Here is a 26,696-nt window from a genome sequence, read left to right as displayed (position 1 = left end):
TAATTACATTTTCCACTTTCATAGCTATAATCGTTAAAGTTGAAGTGTTGGATGGTTTAAAGTTGACAAAATTTCGATAGTCGGTCGAAGAGTTGGTTTGAACTAGTATTTGGAAAGTTGCAGCTGTACATTGCAAATTAAATATGCGATTTTTTATTTTCGTTTTGATGTGAGGAGATCTTGGGTGCCAACTAAGCAAAAAAAATGTAGAATTACAAATTGAAAAACCCTTTTAGGGTACAATTTTATTTTCTGTTACACCACCATTAGAAACATAATTGTGATATTCATTATAAATGTCGTTCCAAAAATTTAGCCTCCTCCGAATTGTTGGATTAATTTTAATAACAGATGGCTTATCGTTTAGAAGTAACATTTTCCGATCAGCTTCATATTCTGGCCATGTATAGTCCGAAGAGTTTTTTGGTGTGGGATTTCTAAAATAAAAAACATATATGAATATAATTTATCTATGTTAAGTAAATTATAAGTTTGAACTAAATTGCAAATTAGAAATTGTAACAGTATTGAAACTTTCCGTTTGCCTAGTGTGGACACGACTTAACGTTTAACGTGGACACGTTAAAGTAAGAACCAAGACTAGTAATTTTAAAGCTAGTTTTTAAACTAATTAATTTTAGATATAATTTAAAAGACTTACCCGTATTTTACAAAGTTTGTAGTCACAGTTAATATTACATCTAAGGTTTCCAAACTCTTTCTGTCAGCTGATTTTAATTTTGGTTTAGTTGCACTTGTAATGAATACATATCCCAAATCGTCGCCATGGCTTGTTCCAGGATAAGTTATATTGTAATATATTTTATACCAATTCAAAGCTCCATCAAAGTCGAAGTAATAATAGTAAACTTTATTGCTGTCTTCTTTTTCCTTATACATGTTGATCCACAAGTCGACACCATGAACGTAATGTGTGTCAGATATGAGGTCGAAAGCATTACTTATCGTCCAATTAGAAAAGTTTTCATCGGCAAAATAAAATTTAAGAATAGATTTTGCTAATGCCATTGATTTTTCGGAACCAAGAGGATATTCGATATTGGATGGTATAGTCAGTTCAATATTTTTTCTTAAAATATTTACTACAAGGTCAGGATACCTTAAATATCCTGATGCCATGTAAATTCCCTCATTGCTGTTGAATCCTGCTAAAATAGGAACATTCTGGAACTCATGGGCACGTAACATTTCTATCGGAGGTTTAGTGAGAACTGCATGCGAAAACTCTTTTTCAATATTTGGTATAAATGGTGTATAAGGTCTTAGAGGATTCTTATCCCCTTCCCTCATTTGTTCGAAGTATTTCACTAAATCGAATACGTCGGCCTCTCTTAGACATTTCAGTATCGACTCTTTGTCCTTGTCGTCAGGACACACGAGCTTGGCCAAATTCAATGCGTTCTCCACGGGATGTTTCGCTAGAACTCTATAACTTAAGGCACTGCCACTGAACAATATCGCTCTATGAAATAATCCGGACGATTGTTTAAACATTAATAAATAATTGACTATGGAAGCACCAGAACTATTGCCTCCTATCGTTATGTTATCCCTGCTACCTCCAAATCTGCCAATGTTTACTTTTATCCATTCCAATGCTAATAGAATATCTTTTAAACCGGCGTTACCTGAGGCACCTTCGACTTGAAGTGACATAAATCCTAAAATTCCCAACCTAAAATTAACGTCAAAAAATTTTAGAGAATCCTTATGGAGTTCAGTACGTGTACAAAGTAAACAAATGTATTAGGTTACCTATAGTTCATAGTAACAAAGATGATGCCTCTTTCCAACAATAGCTCAGGACCGTATATTAAATCGGTGTTACCAGAGATATAGTGAAATGCACCCCCGTGTACAAACACTAGAACTGGTAATGTTTCTGCAGTACTGCGTGTCGGCACGAAGATATTTATACGTAAACAGTCTTCACTCATGTCGTTCTTTTGATATTTCACGGGCATTTGCGGGCATATGAGAGGCTCTCGAGTTGCATTAAACACATCGGTCCATGGCCGTCGCGGGACTGGGGGCTGGCGAGTGTAACAAAAAATTGTATTTAAAACAAACAAATCGACAGACAAAACATGTTGCGTTTTATGTTAAAGAGAAAGAAAATACGATTATTTGTATTTGTTATTAAATAAACAGTAACATACATATTTACCCGAAATCTAAGGGATCCAGTAGGATTTTCCGCATAAGGTATTCCTTCGTAGGAATAGTACGAAATATTATTATATTGTTGTAAACGTCCTCTAACTGGACCGTTTGTTGTCTTAATTATGCGTTCTCCGTTTGTAGCGGCAACGTATGAACACAAGATATAAGTTAGCACTGCGATTAAAAACATTGTAGCACATGTCTACATCAGCACAAAACTTAAAACGGACTGTGTTATAAAAATGAATATTCCATATAATCCATCGACATGATAATACCGGCACACAAGACATAGTAATTATTTGCACAGTCGTGTTAAGCAGGTTGTAGTTTCGAATACGGACATTGTCTCAAGTGACAATCACTTTAAATATATCTTTATATTATTACTGTTTGGGTTATAATATAGAAAAAAAACCTACATGGTATGAATTATTAGATTAACGTGTCTTCACATTACGCGCCTAATCGTGACTGTATTAATTATGAATTGTTTATTATGTTAATAAATAAGTCGAACAAAAAATGTTTATTACATTATTATTCGTTTTCCATAAAATATTTATAACAATGACTTCGTCGTTTTGATTACGGTATACATTTTTTCTGTAGTTCGCCACCCTCTCTGACGTAACGGTCATACTTTTCATAGACATTATACCAAAACATCAGTCTGTCGAGGAGCGGATTTGTAAGCTTCCCTTCCCTAGGGCTTTCGTTTATAATAAACATTGATCTGTCTTGGTCATATTTCGGCCACTTAAAGTTACTTCCTTCCGGGGTGGGATTTCTGTAACAAATGAAAACATTTATATGATCCAGCGCTTTTTGTTTCTTACACTTTATTTTTTCATTAAACGTTTTGTCTAGAACAGCTTGCATTCGAGACCCATTTGGGCTAACACTAAGTGACTCATAATGTAGTCTATATTAAAACACATCACATTGAGATAGTAAGTAATCGTCTCATCTCACCTGCCTAAAGCCCGCTAAACACACTCCGTTTTATTTGGCAGTCTTTTCTGAACAGACCGACCGTTCACATCAATCAAACGAAACTGGAAACTGTTCAGTTGTCAGGTTTGCCTACACACGTTAGATTTATCTGATCATCTCTTCAGATAAAACTGCGCGTGTGTAGTGGACTTAACAAACTGCTGTTTAATGTTCAAAACAATTCAAGGGGAATTAAAAAGCAATATTTCCTTTTCACAACCAATAGCAGACAGAAATTGGTTTCCTACATCATAATCAGAATCATGATATGAAATAGTTGCTTACCCGAATTTAATAAAGTTGCCTAATAAGGTCGTCCACGTGTTCAGAACTACTCTGCTTCGGCTGCTAATGTTATTTAAAAGTAATTCAGTGTTAAGAGTGACAAACGTGTAGCCCATTTCATCTGCATGTGCGGTGCCTGGGAAATGTATGTCGTAATTTATTTTCGACCAGTTAAGATCTCCATCAAAGGTGAACATGTAATAATATAAGTCGTTGCTTTTATCTACTCCTTTTTTCCTTTTTATCCACGCGTCTATCCCGTAAATAAACTGTGAATCTGACGCTAAGTCGACAATGTTACTCAAAGTAAAGTTGGATAAGTCACTGTTGAAGTAACGTTTTCTGATTGATTCGCCCAAATCCACTGATATATTCGATTTAAGTGGATATTCTATGTTAGATGGTATACACAGTTCTATATTATGCATCAGTTTTTTCAAATTCGAAGCATTTTTAGCTATTTTTGGTAAAATATATATGCCTTCTCTGTCATTGAAACCAGTTAAAACTGATACATTCTTATGTACATTTAATTGACTGGGCTCTGAAGTAACGATTGCATGTGAAGATTCTTTTTCAACAGTGGGAAGGAAAAAAGAGAATGGTCGTAAAATAACTTCGTCATATCTGATCAAGTTTACTTCTGCGTCTATAATATCTACAACGTCTATTTCCTTAAGTTTCTTAAGTAGCAAATGGTCGTCGTTTGTGTCCAAGTTAAGTTCTTTAGCCAACATGTAGGCATTGTCTTTGGGATGTCTTGCTACTGCTCTGTTATTCACGGCGTTACCGCTGATCATAATTGCTCGTTGAAACAAATTGACAGATTGTTTAGATACCAGTAAGTAATGTATCATCGTTGCTCCACTGCTGTGTCCACCAAGCGTTATTTTATTAGGATCACCTCCGAAATGTTTAATGTTTTCTTTTATCCAATTCAAGGATAATACGACGTCTTTTAAAGCTGCGTTACCCGGTGCTCCTTCAGTGTCGAGTGATAGGAATCCCAGCGAGCCTAACCTAAAATTATAATAAATCTGAAGTTACATTTAATGTCAAACGTTATTTTAACATTACGTACGTATTAATTACCTAAAATTCATTGAAACAAAAATAATATTTTGTTCTAGGAAAAATTGTGGTCCATAAATTATGTCACTATTGCCGGATAAGAAACGAAATGTTCCTCCGTGTACGAAAACTAGTACTGATAATTTGTTATTGGTAATATTCTGTGGCACATATACATTGAGGAATAAGCAATCTTCGTCCGTACTTTCACGGGGATACTTCTCCGATCCTTGAGGACATGATGGTCCTTCGTGTGTTGCGTCTAGTACATGTGACCATGGTCTCTTTGGAACTGGAGGCTGTGATAATAAAACAAGAATATTTAAAGTTATTTATTTATGAACACAGTACAGATAGGAAATATGTTATGAACCATTAGATTAGCAAAACATTCGGAGACAAAAAGTAATGATTACCATAAATCGTAGTTGGCCAGTAGGTTTTTCAGCATATGGTATACCTAGATATGTATAATATCTTAAATCATTCCAATGTTTCAAAATCCCTCTGACACGTCCTGTTGTTGTGTTAACTATTGGGTTGTTTATTGATTCAACCAACTTAATGAAAAAAATTGTTGTCAAAAGTTTAAATATCATTTTGTAGTTAAACTGCTCCTGAAATATAAGAAAAATTACTCACTTGGACACGCAAAAAAAGTAATAAGATAACCCGTACTGGAGAGGTTAACGTTTTTATAAATAAAGTTTTATTATAACTGATATTGAAATAGTCAAAGTAAAAATTCGGTGATTAATGGACCAGCCGGGTAATTTGCCATTGGTGTAATTTTAGAAGTTTTGTCTTTAAATTTTAAAAAATATTTAAAACACGTACCGGTTTAATTTAAACACGAACATTGAACATTCCACTCCTGTCTTATTTAATCACAACTTTTTAATTTAACTTTTAAAAATAACAAAAACGTTATCTAAATGTACCAGTGGTTATTATCGCTACCATTTTAGAAGTGACCCATTCTGTTTCTAGTGGGGAAATACGACAGTGTTAATTATCGTTCTTCTCTAATTGCTAAAACATTTTTCATCGAAAAATGTAATTAGGTTTCGTCAAAGCAGCAATTCATACTCTATTTTCTAAACTAAATTGATAAAATGTTTATTTTTGTCCTAAAGCGAGGTTACGTATCTGTTTTGCATAAAATCCATTTTTACCGTTTATTGACAGAAACAGGCGTCTTCGAAGCTTTTACGAAGAACTTGAGGGTGGAAATGAAAGTGTCAAATATATCTCTATGAGTTTATTTTCGTAACTCTAAAACTAAATAAATTAATCTTGCACAACTTACAATATAATATTTACAGTCTTTAAAGTCAATGAAGAATAGACATACCTACATTAAATACACTTATACTAATATTATAAATGCGAAAGTTTAGATGGATGTTTGTTAGAGTTTGTAGCCTGAACGGCTGAACGGATTTCGATAAAATTTGGTGTAGATATAGGGGATAGTCTGGAAGAACACATAGGCTTTTTTTTAATTCCACGCGGACAGAGATTCGGACGAAAGCTAGTACATTTATTAATATGTACTGAATAACTTCAAAGGTTGCTATTATAGTATCTATTTTTTTAACATTTTGTAGCTGCTCGGAAAAAATATATTAGGTTTGAACTTCTTAAATGAAATGGATCTATTCAAAGTACCGATTGATGGTCGTAAAGTTATTTATTACGTTCAAAAATTAAATGTTATACATTTTTGTATGCAAGGACTACAATAATAATTCAGTAATTGAGATTAAAGGCTCCGAGCAGGTTCAAATTACATTTAGTACAACACTCCCTTAAATTGGAGAAACAACTAGCTGTTCCCGTGCGGCTTCATCCGCATGAAATTATGAAAATTTCATTTTATTGTTTACCTGTGTCAAATAATCAATTGCAAATGTCAAAATGACAAACCATGGCAACCTTGCCTCCTTAATGTTGGCAGCTTGCAGTTTATGGTCCCTTATCCATATGAAGGTTCTTTCCAATTTATTTATCCCCCAAGTTTAATAGGGTAAAAATATATATCCTAAAGCTTGTCGTAAGTGTCGGGCTTTTTATTAAAGAGGGAGTTATTCAAAAATATGCTGTGATTGCGGACATCCTACGCCACAAAGTAGTGTGTGTTTACACTTTATTATATTAGTATGTATAGATTGATATTTTGTTCTCTTTATTAAAATTATTTCTCGTTATTTTATCGTTGGTAACTTTTTAATTATAACGAAATATTGTTACATTACCTTAACATAGTTAAAATGAAATTATGTGCACTTATAATTAGGAACAGATGCAAGATTTTTTATTTTACTATTGTTCAGTTAAGACTACTACATCTACATCTCTACAAAATTCTCTCTGAGTTTTAGAGATATAATCTAAATTATTGTGCAGGTTTTCAGCGGTGGAACTCTACTTTTACATTATGAATGGGCTGTGTTTCAAGTCTCCGATAATTGGAAAAATGTGTAAAAATATATTAACAATTGAAAATAAATATTAGTTATTTTATATTTATCCAAGGAAGTTGTTGACGAGGTTCTGGAAGGAGTTTGTGATGGAGGCAAAGAAGCCCGGCGCGGGCGCAGGCGGCGGCCGTGGCGCCAGCGGCCGGTAGTAGCCCCCGTTGTCAATACGCTGCAAAACAATTTGTTTATTTAAAAAAGGAAATAATAGAATAAATTATGACAATGAACATTGGGAATTTTTATTTTTTAACGTTCTATTTATTTCTTTTTCACTTCATAATAACAAATAAGGAATGTTTACAAGTATTTTTATTTTTGTTAAAAAATGAAAATCAACTTTAAAAACAGGATATTGAGATCGATAAGAAAGTATTTTAATGATGTATTTGCATAATTCGTTACCGAAATTAAAATGCAATAAGCGTACTCGTAATTTTTCGATAATGAAAAGTAATAATTAATTACCATAATGTAATAATTTGTCGCAATATAATATAAACCTGGTAAATGAGAATAGACAAAATCACTATCATAATTCTAATTTTGTAATTGTGAATATATTCTGAAATTGTCGTCTACTGAACATAATTCATGCAAAATGCAAAGAATCTTAAATATATTCTTATTACACTAAAGAAATAATTAAAAGTAGCGGTTACAAGATGTATGTATGTATGTAATGCAGTGTTTTGTTAGTGGAAATAATTATATATGCATATGGAAATAAGGATAGAAAATGAAAGGCAACTTGATAAATATGATGATAAGCGTGTTGCTGAAAATTGCAATAAAGATAATATCTAAGTTTTACAATTTCTACATATCAAACACCACATTTATATGCTAAAAATCGACCATCGTGTCTAAACAAGGCCATTTTTATTCCTACTGTAAAAAAAATATGTTAAACACAGTGGTGTGGCGGGAAACCAAATGACCTCAACTGCAACAATAGCAAAATGAAGGACACAGCCTTTTATGAATTGCATGTATTGAATAGCGAGCGACGAAGTGCTCATAATATTATAAATTTACCAAATAAAGATTATTTCGGGATAGACCAAGTAGTGTTGCGATTGTCGGCGGCGTGAAGCGAGACCGGCTTCTGCCTCGGTAGCGACGTGCGGCTTCTCTCCAACTATTGGTATGTGACAAACCACCATCGTGTTATACAAGAGATATTTACATGTGCATTTTGTTAGTTTTAAGCAACTACACAATACAATGTGTATTCAAAATCTTTTCTTTAACAATAGCAATAACGTAAACTTGGTTTCTTTCAGCCAACTGTACAAACATAAAACATAAATGTCACAATTAAAAGGCTCCAGTAGATGTCTTCCTTCAACAGAACTCTATTTTATTTCAGCGTCATGTTATTTCAATTACGTGTACTTTTACATGTCTTATAATTAATTGTTATTAACAAAATAATATGTACAAGTAATTATTATTAAATTATTACATAAATACACATAATTTATTTACCAGTTGTACTTACTTTAGCGGAATGAAGAGTGACGTTTAACAGTGTTGGATGGCTGTCAATGACGACGAACTCTACTTCTTGCGGTATGTAGCCCTCCGCTGACACCTAGGGTAATAAATAAGGGATTAAGTGAATTACAACAGATCTTATTAAAAAGTTTAAAACGGGATAAGAAATCGGTTAAAATGTTTGTAGGAACGGCAACGAATTATGACCAAAATGTTTTGTTTGAGCAAGAAGTATACTTACATCAAGACGATAGTTGCCAGGCAGGAGTATGCGCCAGAACTCTCCGTACTTGGTGGTGTGGTATGTAACGTCACGGCCCTTCACCCTGACGGCCGCGCGCTCCACCGGGTTGCCGTTCTCGTCCATCACGAAGCCGTGTGCGCCGCGGTGAGCCTCCGCCAGGTATTTGATCAGCGCCTGAATAGCATAACATTGATTTTATACTTATTTAAACATCTAAAATTGGCTTAGACCTTAATTTACTAGATATGAGATGTCTAAATGAAAATCTTGTTTTTATTTTTATTTCCGTTAAAAATAGGAAAACACTATTCTACGTGAGCATACAATTCTTTTTTCTCAACAATCTCGGGACTCAGATAAAGATTATTAGTTTTATTGAAATCATAAGAAACATGACAGTCCCTAATTCTATTTTCATTTGTGATTTATCTTTGATAATGTTAGTTATCAATAAAACACAAAAAAACATTTTTAAATCCTAACGATAACTCATATCTTATCTTTAAACTTTTCAATGTGCGCGGCCTCTCATAAATAATTTCATTGTAGTTAAACATTACGTTGTTAAAATGTACGCAAGAGTTTTCAGTTTCTTGGTGGTTATTAGTTTAGCGGTACAAGTACGAAGTGAAACTAGAGTTGCAATAGCTCACCTTATATCACAGAATGTGACCGGCAGCATAACATTTACGGAGACGGCGAATGGAATTCGTGTTAGTGGTACTATAACTGGTTTGGACGTTGGAAAGTACGGTTTCCATGTACATGAATTGGGAGATACGAGTACATGTGACGCAGCCGGTGCCCACTTCGACCCAGACGACAACACGCACGGAGGTCGAGACCATGCAGTACGACACGTTGGTGATTTAGGAAACGTACAATTTGTAGGTACCGAAAATCCCGTGGCAAATGTTGATTTTGTAGACAATGTGATATCACTACGAGGCCGGAATAGTATTATCGGACGTACATTGGTCCTCCACGAGCAGGAAGACGATCTAGGTTTGGGAGGAAATGAAGGTTCTCTTAACACCGGTAACGCTGGCCCGAGGATCGGCTGTGGAGTTATAGGTATACGTTCCCCCTCCGGCCCTTGGAACTCGTCTGCATCAGTTTTTCCTTCATTATTCCTCCTTACACTTACTGCCGCTTTTGTTATCGGTAAATAATGTAGATACCGTCTATATTTTTAATGATCTTTGAACTTGTAATTTAATTAAATTAAAAAGTTAAATTCTAGTTTTTTAATGCACTGTTTACTTAAATAAAATATTAAAGGCGACGATCATTTATTCCAGTTTATCAAAAAAAAATGATATTAGAGACGTGGAGATCGTAATATTAGTTACATTTTATATTATCTTTTTAATTTAATTTTGTAATTTCCACTTTTTAATAAATCCATAACCACCACATTTTGCTTTCTTTTATCTCTTTTAAAATCTAATTACTGTTCTTACTTTTGATTAAATTAATGAATTAAAAATATTACCACATAAATGAAAAAAATAACCTGTTGGTTGTCGGCCCAATATTTGGGCAGTTCATGTGCTGGTGGGTATTTGCAACACGAAAGTTCCAAAGTGATTTCCATACACCCGTGCCACAAGTAGTTGTAGTCTTGCATTCCACCTGAAAATTATCCCTTTATTAAATTATCTGCAATTTTTTAGTTATGCTAAAAGATTTGGTTTTTAAAAACAAAAGGTCACACAGATTTTTTATTTTTGTCATATAAATAATCTGCAAGATAAGTGAATTTTAGAAACGTTGGAAGTCCGAAATTGATGCAACCGAATTAGAATATAGAAAACCAAAACTTATTAGTTATTTATTGTTTTACCTGTGAGTGGATACCAGGCTGCACCGTTAGTGATGCCATCCTTGAAGGGGACGTGGGACCTGCAGGAGACGCCGCGTGACATCTTAGCGTGGTTCGTGGAGTAGACCAGCGATAGGTGACGGAAGACGTCGTCGTCCGGCGCGATAGACGGCGTCGGCGAGTATCTTTGGAACACTGCATTCAGGGGACATGTGGACAAACAAAGAACGATACATTTCTGAGTTTAAAAATAAATGTTGACTAAGAATACATCTCAGAAATTAAGCGATTATCCATGCTTTGGCCAAAGTTCAATAGGCAATATGCATATGACGCCAAATTGATACCAAACTTTTTTTAAGCATTTTTTGTTACTATTAAAACATACCTGTAATTTTTTTTAATATAATGTGATTTAATGGCGAAATTTAATCATTAAAAAGTGTCTTTTTTTTTTAATTTCCTCGCTAAATTCTAAAACGCAACGCTATTGGTCGAAGCAAGTGGCTTATCTAATATGGCGTCGTTGTGTTGTCAATACGCAGTTCATTTACGTTAGTTTATAATATAGAAATTCATTCTTTAAGTATTTTACTATAGACACTATATCAAAACTAACTTTAAAGTAAAAAACAAATGAAAAGAATCATTAACTACCATTTATTTGTATCTGTAATAATAAATTCCTTACAAAAATTTATGAGATTTCATAAAAACTCAAACAGTTATTTTAGTCAATGACTGGATAGACTTCTGCAATAATTTTGTTGAAATATAATCAATTACCAAAATATTAGCTTTAAATTGATCGTATAGTATTACTGTATCATCTTTATTGTTTTGATTAATACACCGACACGGCAATTGCTCGGTTTATATGGTCAATATGTACATATTGTTGATAGATTTTTAAAATAAATAAATCTGAATATATTTTATGTTGTTCTAAATCTATAGCGAAAGCGCTGACTAAATTCCAAACTTCAGGTTGGTAGCACCATTGGAAGTGCCTTAAAGTTATGATTGAACATGAAATTGCGTAAAAAAGTGAATAATTCAACTAGCTAAAATTTGTAAACTACTAGGTATAATTTAAAGAAATTGGTATAAATATCTATTGATGTTCAAAATTTCAAGCTTCTATCTTTATCCATAACGAAGTTACAAGGGTCAAAAGTGCGCCGAAGCGCTTCGAGAAAATTGTGTTCGGCCGTGGTCGCCTTGGCGGGTGCACTGCCGCGGACCCAGAAATGAATCGATTTTTGTCTTTTTGACCATGAGAAGCAATGAGATACTTTGTTGTTTTTTACATTTGAGCGTATGTTTTGTGTTCTGTATGGAATATGACGATTGACGTCATTTGACTCATGTCAACTCCGGTGGCGTTTTAGTCGCTCGAAAATAATCGTAATTTCATTTTATCATTTTTAGCTCAATGGTTGAATTTTTTCGAGTCATTATTTTTTTTCTGGTTATCTCATAACAAGTAGAATCATTTACAAAAAAGAAAAAAAACATGCACATTCCCTATTGTTTTTGCAGCAATATTATGCAGTATCCAGTACTTAGTCAAATAGGAGTGTATGAAACCAATTTAAAAATAAATGTAAAGGTAATACTTTACCTTTGCATAATACAGAAGATCTGCACATTCCTGTATAGATTGACAAAATATTTCAAATTACTTGACAGTTTTAGGCACATTTTATAAACATGTACTATCTCTATTAAGTAGTAGTTAACTCTACTTATAAGCGATCCCGTTACTCGTTTTACAATTTGCGGGTTGTTCCGCGGCACATTTACCTAACCCGCGAATACGGATTTGAGCTACATTTACATAGATTTGGCTATGTTTCAAATACATCTTTATTAATACTGTAATGAATAATGTCAATGTATATTTACTAGCACTAGGGGTGTTGTCGAAGGGGTATGAGGCGACGAGGGCGCCGCCGTGCAGCGAGCCCGACAGCACGAACTGTATCTTGCTGATCCACTCCTTGACAGCCTCCGTCTCTGGCTGCGACTGCTTCGTGTTCGGTATGAAGAAGTCTGGGAAGTTTCTGTTCAGGTCGTACCTCCGGGCGTTGTGCCTGTACAATACGCTCAAATTCAAACTGGACTTCGTGGGAACATACACATTGTTGATAAAATGTTCCTCCTGTTTCATAACTAGGAATTCTCTAATTTATTTAAGCTAATGGGGTTGGGGTGGAACTTCTCTTAACTTGTGGGTAACTAATACACAAATTGTTATCTGTACCATTTACGTATTTGAATAGCATAACATTCGGCATTTATTGTGTTCATATGTCAAGGCAAATACTTTTAGGTTAGGTGATAAACAAGGTAACTTGTGCAATCTTTCGTTCCAGTTGCGTTGCCCCATAAATTGACAAATAATTGTATTGTTATGTGAACAAATGAAATTTTTATGCTTACCGGCCATATTCCGGCGATGTTTTATCCTTTTTGCTAATATATGACGAGTCGTTGGAAACGGGCAGCAGTAAGGTAATTAATGATTACATTTTATGGGTACCATTAATATGTAGGTTTTAAAGAAGCAAGGAAAACATAAATCATTATTGCAGTTATAATATTGATTTTAAACAATGGTCTAGTCCAAGAGTGGTCCTACTGCTATCGATCTAAAACCTATTTTAATCATACCACTACGCCAGTTATGCTTATTGGAAAATATCAGAATGTACCATAACCTTGGTTGCATATTAACTAATTATAATGTTTTAAAAAATAATTTTACCTGCCGACAGTGGTGACACATTGACCTTCGTTGGAGTTGGCGAAACCATCAGGGTTCATAGACGGCATCAGGTGAATCCTCGTGTTGTCTAGTAGCCATTTGATGTATGAATCTGTTTCATAAGATGTCACCAAGTACTGAAAAAGAAAGTGATAACAATCTAAATTTTTATTGGTTCAGAAAATGGTACCGAAAACTGCATTCAAAGTTCAAAGTCTTTTTCTTTGCGTATTGCTTTACAAGTAAAATTTTAACGTTAGATTGCTTACACGGTATAAACTGCAATTCTCGTAAAGTTTAATGCAAACCTGTATGAGATGCAACAGCAATTCCCGTCCGACGACCTCATTGCCGTGGATGTTGGCCACATATTTCACATCAGGTTTTCCGATCATGTGCTCGTAAGGCGAAGCCGAAACAACCATCACCCAAAGGTCACGACCTGTAACATTAGTTTCCTACAGATCTCTAGCTTATATTTCATTACAATCCGAAACCGAAATATTTTCTCCATATAAAAATGCACAGGGCAAGTACTAATACTACTTTGTTATAGCATATAAAATTTGCAAGATGCATCTGTATGTTAACATCACTTACCTTCCACAGACTTCCCTATAGAGTAGAGTGCTGTAAGGGCCGGATACTTTGCGGATACCGCCCGTAGGTACCGCGTCAGTTCCTCGTGGTCGTGATAACGGAACTCCAGGTCAGAACTACTCTGTCGGCCTTCAACATCACTCAAATTCGGCGTGGTATCTTCACCTTAAAAATAAATAAAAATCGATAATGCAATATAATTGAAGTACGAGAAAAATCGACTTACCTTCATAATTCTAGAGGTACTAAGTAGAAGAAAGGCTTTATAATAATAGATTTATGATAGTATTTGTATTCAAATGTTGGATTCGAACACACGTTCTCATGTTCGGTGTGTTCCATATCGTCAACGATTACGATATTTATGTTTCAACAAAATATAATTAAGCGGTGAACTTACTAGAGTATTGTGTGTCGGGGATTTGTCCGTACGTTGCAGTGATCACTAAACAAAGTGTCACTATCCTGGTTACCAGAGATCTGGCCATCTGTGAAAATATAACGTATTTTTAAATAGCTTTAGTGAACTTTCAATAATTTAAACGAGCAGAACAGATACTCTATATAAGTACATATTTAATTTTAAATAATAAGTGGTAAAAGACTGTTAAAAAATCAAGTAGTTTCCACATGGTTGCGAAAAAACTTTAATGACATGAATTCAGAAATGTAGTTTTTGTGTCCTGTTTTTGCGATAACGGCATAAAACCAAGCATGCTTTTGTTCTATTAATTTACATAATGTTGCAAAATATTGAACATATAATTTGTTCAATGTTTTACCGGCCAACTGTGATAAGTCTAAGTAGGAAAAAAGAATATGTTGTGGTACTAAGCTTTTTTGTAACATTCATTGACTTATCATACTAAATTATTTCGATTGGGTAATTTGTATGCAGAGAGTTACGACGCGATTGATTAGCATTGCTTTCTTTTTAATGTTATGTTTGGGAAGTAGCGCGTGTGGTGCGATGGGAACCGGTCTCTGTGAAGGTCACTCGGTCACTGGACGCCGCGGACACGTAACCTCTTTAACAATTATAACGCATCATTAAACCAGTTATCAAAGATTAAAATTAAAAAACTTTTCAGAGACAATATTATAAACTACACAGCTAAGAACGACTACATTCACCCTAAAGAAAAGACTCCCAATAGGTCTGAAACTAGTCCGTGTGCACACCGTAAACTATCGATCGTCGTTTTAATTAGTTTATTTTTTAGTATACATGTAAAGTTGAAGTCGTAATATTAGTTATATCTGTACCATGAAATGTAATAAACACCCAAACTCATGCGCATTGCAGTTACAAGTGGGCGGTTATGTATTATATGTAACTAGATGTTGCCCGCGACTTCGTCCGCGTGGTATTAGAAAAAAAAATGCGAACTATATAAATAACAAAAAGCTACGTATCCCTCGAGAACTGGACATTTCTCGGGGATGAACCTTATCCCATGTGTACTCCGGACTTTGTTTTATATCTGTGCCAAATTTCAATAAGATATGTTGAACCGTTGCAGTATTATCGAGTAAACATTAAAAAACTGAATTGATTAATTCCACGGGAACCGTAACTATTCCCGGGATAAAAAGTAGTCTATGTGTCCTTCCAGACTATTCTCTATCCCTGTGCAAAATTTCATGGAGATCCGTTCAGGCGTTTAGGCTACAAACGCTAACAAACATCCTTCCATCCATCGTAACCTTCGCATTTATAATATTTATAGATATACGACTAGATATATGATATATGATGTATGATATATAATTATATGATATGATTATTACATTTGTATAACATAAATGACGCAGACATAATACGTATTTTCCTTTTACATTGACGTAGGAAATGTAATATTCTACATTGAATATTATTAAAGGTCAAGGTAGGTGCAGTATTTTATTAAAAAGTTGTTTTATAAGGTACTATCATTTGCCCACGAGTTCGTCCACGCGGAATTTTAAATAGCCTATGTGTTCTTGCAGACCATGTTCTACGTCTATGCTAAATTTCAACGATATCCGTTGTGCCGTTTAGGCGTTAAAGTCTAATAAAGATCCATTCATCCATCTAAGCTTTTGCATTTATAATGTTAGTAAGAAGAAGTGAGATAAACTCAAACGTTTAGGTATAAAATCTTACAATGGAAACAATGACTAAGACTAAGCGGGTAATAAATGTTGGATAGATAGTGTAATTTGATTTGGATTTTCCCCTGGATTTAACCAGTACAAAATTACATTGGCACCTATTATTTACTAAGTCTGCATTAAAATTATGTATCCTGCAAAAAATATGAAAAACTGCCGAGTCTCACTTTCCCCACAAAAGTGTGTTAGATGATGACATCATTTTGAAAGAACACCACTTGCTAATTATTCCCTTTCTATCTAATCTTAAGCAAAGCTCTCGAGAATAACGTATTTTAGTTTGAAAATCAATGGCGCCGTGTAATTGTCAAGGCTTCATAACAGACACTAAATAAAATGACTAGTTTTTACATGTTAAAAATAGTGTTTGGCTGTGCTCGCCTCGGCAGGAATTCGGGGATTTGTTATAAATAGACGTGCAAATACAAATCTATTCTTACTCATTTGTAAAAAGACGGATAAACCCGGGGGAAAACCCAATCCAATTAGATATTATTAAATTCTCATGTGTTCAGTTTCAGACATAATGTATCATATGCTATGTTAAAATGTACTCGTATCATGTGTTTCATTTCACGTAATGAACGACAATTTTGGACCGTTGACCCTATTGTGGGTGAACCACTAACGGTATTTATTTTCGTTTTCGTTTTCTAAAACAGACACAAGTGTGAAAACTAGACAGTAAAAATCATTTCTCAAAACCAGTTTGAAGTATAAATGTGTAAAATAAAGTTAACATTGTTTATTCTTTTATTAGACGTTCCCTACGCCTAATAAAAGAATAAACAATGTTAACTTTATTTTACACATGTTAACTGATCGTTGAATTATTAAAAAAAATATGTACTTAAACATAACTAAAGTTTTCATTACTGTTCGTTTATTTGGTATAATTTTGAATAATAGGTTGTAAAAAAATAGAACATGTCAATAAAAAAAAATAAACTACGATAATGACGAAAAGTGAAAAGAAACAACTGGAAGTTACTATTAGCATAATTCACGTCACGGCCAGAGCTGCTCACTTTTTCTTATGTGAAAGTTTGAAGCGTGCAGCAATTGCGACCACTGAATCTGCACAGTAAATGCCAAACTCAATGCCAATGTCACGCCTATTTATTCGCCTATTATATATATAACTAATAATATTTGGCCTGCCCTTGAAAGAAATCTTAAAAACTACTCGATAAACATAAAGATGGAATTGAACTTAAGCCCTTAGGTTGCTATTTGGTATATTTGAATTAAAATTTCTAAACAAAGTACAATATATCTATCAATTAAAAAAAAATACGAACAGTTGGATGCAAATAGGTCAGTTCCTCGAATTTTATTTGTTCAATCTCCACAATTTTCCTTATTGAGTTAACTTAAGAAAACTTTAATTTTGTTTTAAAACACTTACCTTAAATCACAGAACTAAATACACTAGTAATAAGCAATATTTCAACATTGGTATAATCACGTCTATGAAACACAAGAAGTTAAGTTCACGACTTTTTCGGGGATAAACTTTATCATTAAATCAGGTGGGATGTATGGTCCTAGTATCCGGACGGACAAACTACGACTGGCAGCGTTGGCCCGAGCTGGCGGCAGCTACTGCCTTGAACGAGGCTTCTGCGTCATTCGAACACGCGCGGGACTTTAGTGCTTTCACTCCGAACGAAGCACGCTAAAACTATTCGTGTCATAAGGAAGTAAGGTTCAATTTATATATCTAACTGAACTTGGACCTGTGTATATTGCATTTTCTTCCCTACATAGGAGCGATATAGAGGCAAGATTCGACACGCGTGCTTTCCGCGATAGCGCAGCCTTCACGTCCATCCCATCTGGCACCTTTCCCGCGGATTGAATATCTTAACCCGATATTTATTACAAGAAAATTCTCAGGGAAATTTAATAACTCATGTTATTGACTCGATGCCACCATTACTTCTTGACGATTATGTGGTGATATTTTTTCGTAGTACCTACGTATTTTTTACATACTAAAAATATGAATATATGTTAATGTCCATTATTGTATGACACAGTATTTAAACTTAAAATTATAAACTATAGCACCAATTTACATTTAAGATAATCATGATGATAACCTATTAACATTTCTTGACACCGACAGAGACAACAATAATAATGATTGTTTACTCAATTTATTAATTATTTGCTAAATCTTTGATATGCTGGCCAAGACTATTATTTGATTAATATCTCTATAAAGAAACTTCGACATTTTGTTTTAAACCTAATAAAGACTTTGTGATTTTCTTGTCAATTCCTCCTATGGAATGTTAAAAAAAATTATAAATAGTTATTTCATTAATAATTACTTTAAGTCAAACAGTAACTGACTCAAGACATTAAATTGTTGCAAGTGTTGATATTATTTTAGGTACCGCTTGTCGATTATCTAGGTACCATTTTTTTTTTAAAGTTAATATGTTTTATCACAAGATTAATTTATTGTAACGAATAGTCGACATAAAGTTTTTTCAGTTATCTCAATCTATCTAAATCTATGGGTATTGTAGGCGCCTTAGCATTTCAAAGTATATCAATCTATGTCTTTTTAATTTATTAAATCTTAGGGGCTGTCAGCTGCCCTGCTAATTCTTTTGGCGATGCTCATGATAGTATTCAAGACTATATGCAAAACTCACTTGCTAACATTTACTAAGGGAGGTTATTTGTGTAGATATGTTTAAAACGTCTCTGAGTAATTAACTATGACTAGTTGCCAAAGCCACAGAAAGTATACATACCCGAGAAATGTACCCTCAACGGAGCGACGCGCCGATTGACTCGAAAGTTTGTCATGATGTGAGACCAAACCTAGAAATCGCAGTTGGTGACGATTGAAATCAATTTTTTCCTATTTCATTCTATCTGTATAGCAATACACTGCGCCTTAATTATTACTGATTAGTTGACGGGAATCGTATCTTTTACAAAACATCTAATGTCTAATTACCTCAACTAAAGTATTATTTTGACGACTTTATGTAACAGACGTTGATAAAAAGCTTGGAGAAAGGCGGAAGAAAATTACTACATAACCCTTTTTCTAATATTAGGACAAAAAATCTCGTGAGATCAAATACTACGAGTAAGTTTCCCAACTGATGTCAGATCATTAGATACGTAACGAAGCGCATCGAGATCGAGATGGAGAAGTAACAATTAAAGTGAAATTGTATTGTGTTTGAAAACACTTTCACTATCATTGGTTTAGCTATTTTTGTTTTAACTAAGTACTCCAACAAATATTGCAGACGCAGAAGGCGTAGTAAGCGATCAAATTTAAAACTTACATATTGAAGATAGGTCTTAGTTAAAATTCATTAGAAATATCTTTTTGATGAACAGTATGAACTGGTATATGATCGAATTCAACATTATCGTGATCCCAAGAATAGAAGTAGCAAATGGTTATATTCGCATTTTTATTACAATTGCTTAACTTATTTAATAGTTAATGACTTGGTTACAAGTTATAAAAAAGAAACAAATATTTATCAGCACCTTTGATGTTATCTAACTAGTTAGCAACTTGTTCTATGTAACGTACAGAGTCAAGTGAGGCCTCGGACTTACTTAAAGAGGTTAAATCGAGGCACTCACTGTCCTCCTGTACTGTGAACAATTTTAGTCAAAGTAAAAAATTACAATTAAAAAATTACATACATTCCGTTTTAAAGTAATAAAAAAATATTTTCTTTAGAAAATGAAATGCAATCTTCTTTGAAATTTTACTTGCCAATAAGTTTCAATAGGTGATAGGATTTTTTTTTTGGATTTGTGTTTTAGCTCAATTTATTTAACATTGTTTTTGTTTCATTTTTTAAGAAGAAACAATAATTTTGCTTTACTTGACATCAACATCATAACATCTTCACTTGGTTTTATAAAATACCCACATCGTTGTCATAATAATAGACAACGTTGAGTGGTATCACGAGAACAAAGTCACATCATTAGCTGGTTTTATATTCTGGAGAGCTGCTTCCGGGAACCCTTGGGATTTAAATAGATACAATATTGACCTTGAATGTTGCCAGTGACAATTGCTGCATCTAGGCCACTGAAGATGTTAGATTTAATGAAAAAAGGGTTTGAGAGCGAGGACAAGGACAGGGGGTGACGCGAGGTGATGAGGTGAGCGCATGCGCAGAGCGTGACGTTGTATCGACTATTTGCACCCTCCGGCGACGGCGCGCAGGGTTCCCGCGCAGCCGCCAGCCTCGGGGTCCGAGCGGCCCAAGCTCTCCCCGGGACCCCATTACGTAACTTACACGCACAGAAGGGCGCACAAATAATGTGATTTTACTTATTTTACCAATTTTTTCTACAGTTTTTAAATTATACAATTTTAGGAATAGATGTCGCGCGACTAGTTTTATAGTTTTTTTTCTTTTAGTTACGTTAAATGTATAGTGTAATGTCAGTTTTATCTACAGAGATGGTGCAGTTTTGCTAGACACTAACCAATTCGTATGCGCAATACCTTAATATTAGAATCAAGATTGATAGTATAAAAATTTGTAATATTAGTAAAAAGTGTTTAGTTAAGTAAATGTAATTGAAATGTTTGTCATTGTTTGCAATATCACCTATGCAATGATGTTAGGAAAATTCAAAACATTATGAAAATTTCATGAAAATTTTCAAAATCTGCATAGACTCTTGTATACACGAAAGCTGTAACTCCACTTTGCAATCATGACAATGGGTAAGTGAACATTTTAGTACTCTATTGTTGCTTATAGGTTTGTTATTTTATTTTTCATTATAACGAAAATGTCGGCTAAAAATATGTAAAACAATAACCTAAATAGCACAAAGTTTTGGGTCTTGGCGTTGTCAATTCCAACTAAGACCTATTAACAAGAGTATGTTATCTACAGTACTCGTATGGACAATTTCACACAACATTTAATAAAATCCGTAAAACACGCCTGAAATTTAGCCAACTCTATTGCCAAAGTTTAGAAATTTGTTGATCTTTGCTACCAGATAAGATCTTATGAATCTGAAATCCTTTCACATTTATAATCGCAACAATTGTACAAAATTTAAATTGCTATTGCAGTCTCAATTAAAATTAAAAAATAAGTTTAGGCGGGAATCTCCACATCAAGAGCAAATATAAAAGCAGTGTATTGTAGTTATATCTTCAATTGAGATTATACTTTGGCAGTAATATGCTAACAAGCTCCCAAAGCATCTTCACATTGAGAGTTTTGTCAACAACGTTCTCGCTGCATGGCTTTAAGCGCTCTTGAGGCCCAACTTGAAATCTAAAAGTAGATTATAGATGCACGTGTACAGCCATTAGAAGCTGTATAGAAGACTACGATTTATTCTTATATGATAGATTTTTTTTTCATATGAACAATAAAGCAGAAGTTACACTGATGCAAAAAAAAAGCCAGTTAAGTCTATATGACTAAGAAATAATAAAATTCAGCTCTAATAACTAATAATAGATAATAACTAAAGAATATGCATTATTGCAAGTAGCTACGGCATCCGCTGTTCGTTTGCCTCCTTCTACTTTAAAAAATAAAATATACTTGTAATTATAACAGTGATCAAGAGGAGCAAACAAAGATTGATGGTGAAAAAATCAGCTCTAGCATGGTTCCTTCCATTACCTAATAATTATCAATTACGAGTAACCATCTACGCCAACGTTCTGATAAAATTCACATAAAAGTTAGAATGAAAATACCCATACACAGATTACGTTTTTTAAAACCTAAGGTTATTTTATCTCGGTTGTTCTGTTAAAATGCTGCCAGTGTCGCTGTTTATTAATTTCCTGCTCGCATTATTCAACACACTCTATACATACCTATGTGAGTAGACGGCTTAACCCGATTTAAATTACAGGTCACATAATAGGCCTTACATTTAATTCGGTTGTCGTTAATGAATGACGTAACATAGTTTATACAAATGGTAGCGAAGTTTTGTATGAAGCGCGCGCAGTTCTGTACCGCGCGTCGAACGGTAGAGCGCTCGTGCGCCGCCTGTACACACCGCTACGAACATTTTGTTTCCACGACTTTTTATCAACAGTTGTGTAGCGAAATACGGCGTACTGTTTCCTTCATTAAAACAAATGTGTAATGCGCCTCCGTGTTGCAGTATTTCCCGCGCTGTTTTTATTTTCATCGCCAGTTTTTCATAAACAATACCTTTGAAATACATATGAAGTATTCGGAAAGTGTATACATGCAGTTCGTTGAAGAAAACGCTACGAAATAAACGATTTTGATTCATACTTTCGTACGATGGAAAACAGCGAACATTACGCTATCGTAGATATAAGTATAAATGATAAGCATATAAATATTATCAATGCTGATTCACATAATGAAAACAACAAGAATGGAAATAAGAAGAATTCTGCATTAACTACTGTGATAAAACTACGTAAGTTGGTGTATTTTTTTGTATTCATTATTATTTTATTCACTGGAACTTTAATATGAAAATGTATAACACAATACAAATTAAAAATATAACTACTTCAGTTTTTGTGCACGAAACATGAGAATCATCAGAGCAATAACATTTTAAAATCTTACAATATCACCATTGTTTAAGATCGTGGGATTTATGTTTGATCGCAAGTACTTAATTGCAAAAATTTTCATTCAGCTTCCATTCATGTGGTTTTTGTTAACTACCCCATTATGGTGTTGAAGCGAGCATTAATTTGTACATACATTTTACAATAGTCCCACTAATGAACTACAGTACAGAATGTATCCAGCGGTTTTGATGTGCACGTATGTCTCTTCCGTTTGTCCCAGATACATAAGGCTCGTAGTGCACACAGTGTGCCGCAGTGTGGCTGAACTATGTCCCTGGCTAAACCAGTCTCTTCACACTCCGCCGCGCTACGCTCAACTATAATCAGCCTCCTGGTGCATAAACCTTAACAATAGGAGTTCACTATAATCTTCCGCCACTGCAGGTTCACGTTATTGCTCGCTTTCTACGTCTTGTAGATGCGACACTATCTATGCAAAGGAAGCGATTACGCGCGCGCAATTGACTAGTTCAGACAACAGGAAGTGCCTACATATTTCACTGCATACTTTATATTGTTGCTGTTAAACTAATGAAGAATGTTAGTTCTGTCACATTTTTTCTATGACAAACTCTATAACTGTAAAATATATTAGATCAAAGCGAAAATACATACACATTTCATTTTAGATACTGACCCAATTACGACACTTTAATGCAGTAGTTGGTTGTTCTATTTCCAAATTGGGACGGTGAACATCGTATCCAAGAGATTGTTCATTCTATTCATATATTTTTAGGTATCTTATATAACCTGTCATAATTTCTGTTATGGTAACGGAAAACAGTTTGAATATAATTTGAACCAAACCCAACAAACATACTGCAAATGTACAAAGTATGCAAGTTTAATCCATAGTTATTAAAAACGATAAATAGTAACCTGGTCGCGAAAAAAGTATTCATAAGTACCTAAGTACGAAAGATTTCTAAACAATTTTCTAACAAAGGAGGGAATATCAAGATGCAATTAGTTTATTATTACAATGAATTTTATTACGATGACGATAACGTATAACAATATGAAGAAAAAAAATCGCCAACAAAACATCTAATTCTGGTGTCATCGTATAAAATAAGAATAACAATAAGCATCACAAAACAAAGCTATTTTGCATTCCGCTCTAAGCGTAACAATTTACGTTGATGTACTAGCTAATGCATACTACTTGTACTTATGCATTTCTGTATGAACTTTCCGTTGCATAATTATGATACCCCATTTATACAACAGAAAAAATACACGACAATCAAATCCAATTTGTCGGTGCCTTTTTTCTCTTTTCTCCAAAAATGTCAAAAAAGTAAACATAATAACTAAGTAATTTTGCAATCATATTTGGAGGATGAATAACCTCAGACCACCCTCTTATTAGATTTGTAGACTACTGGGCCTCATAACGACTCATTGGTGGGTCATGACTCGTAAAACACGAGGTTGAATACCTAGTTCCATGTAATTGAGTCTTTAGTGAGTAAAACTATTGCAATCATTTTATTAGAGGATACAATATGAACACGACACTTCTCGAACTGAGATGATCTTTAACATTATCATAACTTCTGTGTAGGTTCATTAAATAGTATGCGAATATGTGGATTGGATGAACAAAATTGCTTCTACAAAGAAATGTTGATAAACCATTTTGTTGGGAAACAGAAAGAGACCGCGGGGAGCGCGACTACATCGGGTTCGCGACCCTACCAGAGCAGGTGCATAGAAAGTCCGTAAAGCGGGGCTTCGACTTCACGCTGATGGTGGTCGGCGAGTCTGGCCTCGGCAAGTCCACACTCATCAACAGCCTCTTCCTGGGAGACCTCTACAGAAATAGAATGATACCCGATGTACACGGTAACTTTTTAAATATTTATTTTCATTCTAACCTCATTAAAACTAACGTAACAGCTCCGAGTATATCAAATTTTAAAAAAAAAATTTTAAAAAAATATTTTGAAATATAGACAGATTAGAAAAGACGACAACAATAGAGAAGAAGACGATGGAGATCGAGGAGCGGGGTGTGCGATTGCGGCTGACTATAGTAGACACGCCGGGCTTCGGCGATGCAATCAACTGCGAGGACTCATGGCGGGTCTGCTCCGCATACGTCGACGATCAGTTCAGGCAGTACTTTACCGATGAGAGCGGCCTCAACCGCAGGCACATGCAGGACAATAGGGTGCACTGCTGCCTGTACTTTGTACCGCCCTGGGCCCACAGGTACTACTTTGAACGTTAAAAATTGTTTATATTGTCACACCAAGGTTGTTGAATTCGTTATCTAATAGTTACATTTATGAAGTACACAAATCACACAACCCGAGTCTATCTATTACATTTCTATCTGTGAGATGTTATTTTATTCAGTATGCAACCAATTTGTGATATAAAGAATGTGACGGGTCAAAGTTGATCATGACTGCTGATAGCCGCGCGCTGTCGACTGCTGCGGAAGCACACGTGCCCGCTTGCCCGCATATAGAGGACAATCAATCTAATGTCAATGACATCAAAAAATATTAAGCTCATGAGGATGTTTATTATTTGTAATTACAGTTAACTTAACGGTAAAATGGTTTTGTAACGAAAATTTTTAAAATTAGTGTCAAACTAACATTAAGTTGATCTTTATCATTTTTTTCCTAAAGAATAAGAGTGGTTTGACCAAATGATTTTCAGCAATGAACCACCGTTACGTTGATGCGTGTCGCAGAGCATGAATAGGAGAATTTATTCAGTCACTAACAGGCCAATAAAGTCTCATTGCGCTAATAGTTCCATTTCCAATCACACTCCATGTTACGCCTCATTTGATTGATGGTAATGGTATCGAACAATATCACGATCTACTAACGTCTGTAACAATTGAATGAGCGGCAACATTATAATGGTATAATTGATCTATTTTAAATTGTTTTAATGTGTCAGCCTGAGGCAAGTGGACGTGGAGATGATGCGGCGGCTACACAGAAAGGTGAACATCGTGGTCGTCATTGCGAAGGCAGACTCACTCACTGTAATGGAAGTTAAAAAACTCAAAGCGCGCATACTTCAGGACTTAGAAGACTATCAAATACAAGTAGGGTATTTACATAAATAATTAAGAATATGCTTGAGTTTACAAACAAATAACAAATATATTTCAGCATTGTGTTTTTGTAAACCTTTCGTGGTTATTTTTAGGTTAAGTACTTTCATGAATGCAAAAAGTGCTGGAAAGGTTTGCTTTGAAGCAAATGGATATCTAAGCTTATGATTAGATGTTGCGGTTGCTTGACTTTGGTGAGTATTTTCTTGCTTGATCCAGGTGTACCAGTTCCCAGAGTGCGACAGTGACGAGGACGAGGACTTCAAGCAGCAGGACAGAGAGCTAAAGGCGGCGGTGCCCTTCGCAGTGGTCGCCGCCGACACTGTCATGGAGGTGGGCGGCCGGCGCGTGCGCGGTAGGCAGTATCCCTGGGGAATCGTCGACGGTTAGTTCTTATACTCGTAGTTTAACATTATCATTGCCTTTTTGTCTAATTATTCAACCACGAGTCCCGACATGTATGTCGGGTTGCATGTACATATATTGTTACGACATGTATGTATATATAATATCGCCATCCCTCTCACTCTCTTCAAAAAGTCGTAGGTAAAAATAATGTTAAAACAGTTGAAATTCACGGTTACATGTAAAGAATGTAATCTTTTGAATTCGTTTTATTTGAAGAACGCCGAAAGAATTTATAAAAGCGTCATTTGTTGGCCCCTTTGCTTACATTAGTAAGTACAGATGAGCACGAGAGTTTGTTTCGTGTCAACATAAATTTGAATAAACTATAATAAATTTACACAAAACACAAAACATGGTATTTGGCGAACTAAGAGTTACGATAGGTGACGTTAAAAAAACTTTTTAATAAAAAAACAAAACCGACTTCCAAACAAAATACACTAAAAACAAAACAAAATACACTAAAAACAAAATATTCTCA

At 34.6% G+C, this 26,696-nt stretch overlaps 5 protein-coding genes across 8 annotated transcripts in view; 2 read left to right on the top strand and 3 right to left on the bottom strand.

Moving 5' to 3' along the window:
* Positions 1-12: 12 nt before the first annotated feature.
* Positions 13-2,710, bottom strand: LOC106108526 (juvenile hormone esterase). Its single transcript, XM_013289711.1, has 4 exons — positions 2,189-2,710; positions 1,777-2,054; positions 662-1,696; positions 13-437 (listed from the first exon to the last, which is right to left on the bottom strand). Exons 1-4 carry the CDS (start codon positions 2,372-2,374, stop codon positions 233-235), a joined length of 1,704 nt encoding a protein of 567 aa, XP_013145165.1. The 5' UTR covers positions 2,375-2,710; the 3' UTR covers positions 13-232.
* On the bottom strand, positions 2,708-5,979 carry LOC106108527 (juvenile hormone esterase-like). Its single transcript, XM_013289712.1, has 5 exons — positions 5,374-5,979; positions 4,953-5,153; positions 4,558-4,835; positions 3,466-4,485; positions 2,708-2,974 (listed from the first exon to the last, which is right to left on the bottom strand). The coding sequence occupies exons 2-5, from the start codon at positions 5,133-5,135 to the stop codon at positions 2,773-2,775; spliced, it is 1,683 nt and encodes a 560-aa protein (XP_013145166.1). The 5' UTR covers positions 5,136-5,153; positions 5,374-5,979; the 3' UTR covers positions 2,708-2,772.
* A 1,058-nt stretch (positions 5,980-7,037) lies between these two features.
* On the bottom strand, positions 7,038-17,696 carry LOC106108528 (carboxypeptidase M). Of its 3 annotated transcripts, XM_013289714.1 has the most exons (13): positions 17,518-17,696; positions 14,356-14,443; positions 13,956-14,120; positions 13,664-13,797; positions 13,356-13,492; positions 12,494-12,681; positions 12,210-12,239; positions 10,607-10,780; positions 10,277-10,395; positions 8,758-8,934; positions 8,521-8,613; positions 8,055-8,157; positions 7,099-7,188 (listed from the first exon to the last, which is right to left on the bottom strand). In XM_013289714.1, the coding sequence occupies exons 2-12, from the start codon at positions 14,441-14,443 to the stop codon at positions 8,065-8,067; spliced, it is 1,398 nt and encodes a 465-aa protein (XP_013145168.1). In that variant the 5' UTR covers positions 17,518-17,696; the 3' UTR covers positions 7,099-7,188; positions 8,055-8,064. The 3 variants fall into 3 exon arrangements, with proteins under 3 accessions (XP_013145167.1, XP_013145169.1, XP_013145168.1); XM_013289713.1 differs by lacking the exon at positions 8,055-8,157 and having other exon boundaries at positions 7,038-7,188; XM_013289715.1 differs by lacking the exons at positions 8,055-8,157; positions 12,210-12,239 and having other exon boundaries at positions 7,038-7,188.
* Positions 9,195-9,997, top strand: LOC106108531 (superoxide dismutase [Cu-Zn]-like). The gene has a single exon (XM_013289718.1). It carries the CDS (start codon positions 9,330-9,332, stop codon positions 9,930-9,932), a length of 603 nt encoding a protein of 200 aa, XP_013145172.1. The 5' UTR covers positions 9,195-9,329; the 3' UTR covers positions 9,933-9,997.
* A 2,719-nt stretch (positions 17,697-20,415) lies between the features above and the next one.
* The window catches only part of LOC106108655 (septin-2), a 9,751-nt gene continuing 3,470 nt past the window's right edge, over positions 20,416-26,696 (top strand). The window contains exons 1-5 of one of the 2 annotated variants that reach the window (XM_013289910.1): positions 20,416-20,847; positions 24,379-24,570; positions 24,681-24,939; positions 25,648-25,798; positions 26,027-26,192. In XM_013289910.1, coding sequence (XP_013145364.1) covers positions 20,838-20,847; positions 24,379-24,570; positions 24,681-24,939; positions 25,648-25,798; positions 26,027-26,192 — 778 coding nt within the window. In that variant the 5' untranslated portion in view covers positions 20,416-20,837. Of the gene's footprint in view, positions 20,848-22,123; positions 22,557-24,378; positions 24,571-24,680; positions 24,940-25,647; positions 25,799-26,026; positions 26,193-26,696 lie in introns of those variants that run through there. The other variant, XM_013289909.1, reaches the window with a different exon arrangement.

The sequence above is a fragment of the Papilio polytes genome, unplaced genomic scaffold (assembly GCF_000836215.1).
Source record: "Papilio polytes unplaced genomic scaffold, Ppol_1.0 DF821511.1, whole genome shotgun sequence".
NCBI lineage: Eukaryota > Metazoa > Arthropoda > Insecta > Lepidoptera > Papilionidae > Papilio > Papilio polytes.
This window is presented reverse-complemented; position numbering and strand designations above follow the sequence as displayed.

Coding starts and splice junctions, on each gene's coding strand:
- LOC106108531 (XM_013289718.1), top strand. CDS start 9,330: ATGTACGCAAGAGTTTTCAGTTTCTTGGTGGTTATTAGTTTAGCGGTA.
- LOC106108528 (XM_013289713.1), bottom strand. CDS start 14,443: ATGGCCAGATCTCTGGTAACCAGGATAGTGACACTTTGTTTAGTGATC. Junction 8,935..10,276: donor ATTGGGCCGACAACCAACAG/GTTATTTTTTTC, acceptor TATGCTATTCAG/GCGCTGATCAAATACCTGGC. Junction 8,614..8,757: donor CTGGCAACTATCGTCTTGAT/GTAAGTATACTT, acceptor TTATTACCCTAG/GTGTCAGCGGAGGGCTACAT.
- LOC106108527 (XM_013289712.1), bottom strand. CDS start 5,135: ATGATATTTAAACTTTTGACAACAATTTTTTTCATTAAGTTGGTTGAA. Junction 4,836..4,952: donor CTGGCCAACTACGATTTATG/GTAATCATTACT, acceptor TTATTATCACAG/CCTCCAGTTCCAAAGAGACC. Junction 2,975..3,465: donor GGCAACTTTATTAAATTCGG/GTAAGCAACTAT, acceptor CATTTGTTACAG/AAATCCCACCCCGGAAGGAA.
- LOC106108526 (XM_013289711.1), bottom strand. CDS start 2,374: ATGTTTTTAATCGCAGTGCTAACTTATATCTTGTGTTCATACGTTGCC. Junction 1,697..1,776: donor TTTGTTACTATGAACTATAG/GTAACCTAATAC, acceptor CGTTAATTTTAG/GTTGGGAATTTTAGGATTTA. Junction 438..661: donor ACAAACTTTGTAAAATACGG/GTAAGTCTTTTA, acceptor TTTTTATTTTAG/AAATCCCACACCAAAAAACT.